Source organism: Barbatula barbatula (genome assembly GCF_947034865.1).
Source record: "Barbatula barbatula genome assembly, chromosome: 19".
In the NCBI taxonomy this organism is placed as follows: Eukaryota; Metazoa; Chordata; class Actinopteri; order Cypriniformes; family Nemacheilidae; genus Barbatula; species Barbatula barbatula.
This window is the reverse complement of record NC_136782.1, coordinates 18,149,543-18,152,866: the sequence shown is the minus strand read 5'-3', so window position 1 is coordinate 18,152,866 and position 3,324 is coordinate 18,149,543. Positions and strand designations below refer to the sequence as shown.

Here is a 3,324-nt window from a genome sequence, read left to right as displayed (position 1 = left end):
GTTTTTTAATCGTGTGCCGAATAAAAACCGCCTTTCGTTTGACGTTAGTATGACGTTTTAATGAAATAGTCGTATTAATTATTTTAGTGTATTTTAATTAATATTCTTTATAATAGGTCTACCATTGCGCAAAAACTGTGCGCGACGCGTTTCTTCTTCATAGCACATTTAAGTTCAAATGTATTTAATCATAATTAAATAAACCACGATTTGAGCTTAACTATAGTAGCCATGTTTTTGGTTTTATTTGTAACCCTTACATATAATAATATATACTTTTACAGGCTGTTTGTAAATGCATGTAGTCTAAAATCAGATTACTGGTTAGAGGTCAAAGTTCATTATTTATTCCAGATTATTAGGCTGTGAGACATTTTAAAATGTTTTCCTTTTATTGCTTTTACACCATAACAGCATATAACCATCGTCACCATAGTGCAATATATGAAGAGTTTGTTTCCAAAATGAGGAACAAATTTAAAAACATGTTTTTTCTTATGTTATCTTGTTTTTGTTAGTTAGATGTATTTCTATAGTTATTGTGGCAAACCGACTGCAGTTTGTTTGATATTAATTGGAATGCACAAGAGTAAAGCGTTATTTTTTTAAACGGAGTTATCTCATTTTGGAAATAAACTCTTCATGTTGCCTGACTATGCTTGCTTGCACGAACTGAAAACAAGCGATTCAAAGTCAGAATATATTACATCAACTTATCATCGAAATATAACATTTCTAACTCACAAAACAAGACAATGTATGTATTACACAAGCATGTATGCACAATGTTTCATTTAGCTTTGCCTCTTCAGTTGAGAAAAGCTGTTATTGTCACTGGCGTATATATACATCATATAGCAAATGAATTAAAATGCATATCACATATATTAGAGAGCGATGACACTTAAAATCACAGCCCTGCATATTGTATTATGCAATGGTCACTGCTGGCTGTCTCTTTGAAATTGATGTTGGCACAGGGTCGGTTCTGGGCTGCACAATGATGTGATGTTGGAGATGAGATTAATTCTTCTCATTTTTCCAATGTCTGCAATGAGTACGTTCATGGAGAACGTAGAGCCGTGCACTTGCTCTCAGAAGCTGCACAAAGAAACGTCAATGCTAAATATGCACCTTAAACGGCCTCTTAATGCCCCAGTTGCTCCTATGAGCTGACTTCACATGTTCTCCCTCTCAGTCTAATAGTTTAGGCAAAATCTGATAGTGTGTCTAGCTTGCTATTCTGATACCTCCTTTGGCTTTAGAGTTTTTCATCTGTGGGTTCATCTGAGTATATCCCTCAGACTTGTTTCCCGATTCGTTGTGCTGCCTTGAGTATCGTTTGCATTTGCAAGAAGTCACCACTGTGATCTTGTAGGTTCTGGTGGTCCCGTCCTGACACTGGAGCTGAATTCGCTGGGTCCTGGTTTTGTCGTTCACGCAGCGCCAGTCCTGACTGTTTCTGCGGTTCCAGACCTTTCTGCCGTATCCACCGATCCAGTTGGGCAGCATCTGAGAAGGAAGACATTGTCCCGTGCACACCAGCTCCTTGACTGGGTTTATGCTGGTGCACTGGCCGTCTGAAATGTACTTTGTTGAACGCAGCTCCCTGCAGCCAACGGGGACTCGTTCTGTAATACAAACAAACATAAATGCATTTAAGATAATCTCGTTTCAACTGAACTTTGAAAAAGGAAAACAAAAGCTTTTAGTCAATAAACATAAAATGCAGTGTTATACGAGTTAAAAGGGAACATATTTCTGGTTGAGTGTCTGTGGGAGTGTCCAAGTCAAAAAAGACAGAGGAACTCTTGTATAAAAGGCATGCTTTGCTTTATTTCAGGACCCCACCTACACCTGCCCTTCTCTCAACTGAGAGGAAATGGTTTAGTGTACAGATGAATGACGACTCAGAGCCTCTTATTGTCGGAATTATCTGGTGCTGCTGGCTATGCTGTCAGTATTGTTGCCTCGAGGCTACATCTCTTGTCGGCGTAACCCAAGCCAAAACCCATTCACCGAGCATTAACACACCTCACTTACAATATGCCCCCCTTTCCATGACAGGACGTGATTTATGGGGAGTGGAAGCCTGGAGGGCCTATTTCTTCCTCCCCACTTCAAGTTACAGCAGTTCAAAACAAACAAGGCTCCTACTGGAGGCTTCCGAAATAACTTAACTGCACCTCCACTCTCCTCTGACAGGATTCCCTCAGAGGCATTGTGCTCCTCACCTTTTTATCTCTGCTGCTCGGTGGGATCGTGACACAAGAGGGTGTGCAATCCATATCATTTCCGAAAATATCTATTATCCCAAATTACACATTTGACTCATATGCATACAGGACAAAAGAAAATCTGCTGTTTTTCTAATAAAATATCATTTTAAACATGCCTAGCCTATATGCATTATGTTGATCACAACAGTTAAAAAATTGTAAAAAGTATTGACCCACACACAGTACATAAAACTAACGTTTTAGGGATTGATGCGCTACAGTGTTTCTGTAAAGCAACAGTGTCATTTCTAATGAATAAAAACAGTTTATTGGACACAATCTAACTAAAGATTTATACACTATATATAAACGCATGGAAATTCGAGTATCGTCTTGAAATGACGCGCATGAACTCACCGCCTCTCTCCTGCGCCGTGAAGCCTCTGCCGCCGGTGCGCGCTCGATTCAGAGACGCGTTGCTCTGAGCATCCTCAACGGGACTGACCACGTGAGAGTAAAACATCTCCGTAGCATCGTTCTTCAAAGTCAGACCGCTCCTTAATAAAAAGCAAAATATGAACATAAAGTTGCACGATTCGGGTGCGTTGAAATACATGGTGATATAATAACCCACAGCCAGGTCCAAGCGCACAGTAGCAAGTGAAGGAGATGCGCCTCGTCTGAATGACTATACCTCAGTCACTATCGCGTCTTGGGTTATATATAGGATGTGCTCCCGCCTCCAGCCTTGGCAACGACCCAGGTGAGCGGAATTTTAAAACACCCCTAGACCCCCCTGGAAATGACTTATAGCCCCTCTTCAAGTTCAATTTCACAGAGAAACACATTTTATAAGATAACTTCTTCAATTAAAATGAATGAGCAAAATTATCATATTTGACGATGGTATTCAATTTAATTATAATTTAAACATCGTACATTTATGTTAAAATATTTTATTTAAAAGTTTAAATTTAACATTTGTGTCTTTTTGAAGATTTAAGAGAAAGTTCAGGGTTGAAACACAATGTGTCTGGCACACTTAGTTCATTGCAATGAGAAAATCGAATAATTGATTCATTTTGGGGAAATGTGTAGGCTGTTA

At 39.2% G+C, this 3,324-nt stretch overlaps 1 protein-coding gene across 2 annotated transcripts; it reads right to left on the bottom strand.

Moving 5' to 3' along the window:
- Window positions 1-222: 222 nt before the first annotated feature.
- Window positions 223-3,293, bottom strand: sostdc1a (sclerostin domain containing 1a). Of its 2 annotated transcripts, XM_079481789.1 has the most exons (3): window positions 2,854-3,293; window positions 2,637-2,776; window positions 223-1,631 (listed from the first exon to the last, which is right to left on the bottom strand). In XM_079481789.1, the coding sequence occupies exons 2-3, from the start codon at window positions 2,740-2,742 to the stop codon at window positions 1,231-1,233; spliced, it is 507 nt and encodes a 168-aa protein (XP_079337915.1). In that variant the 5' UTR covers window positions 2,743-2,776; window positions 2,854-3,293; the 3' UTR covers window positions 223-1,230. The 2 variants fall into 2 exon arrangements, with proteins under 2 accessions (XP_079337915.1, XP_079337916.1); XM_079481790.1 differs by having other exon boundaries at window positions 2,637-2,916.
- Window positions 3,294-3,324: the final 31 nt, after the last annotated feature.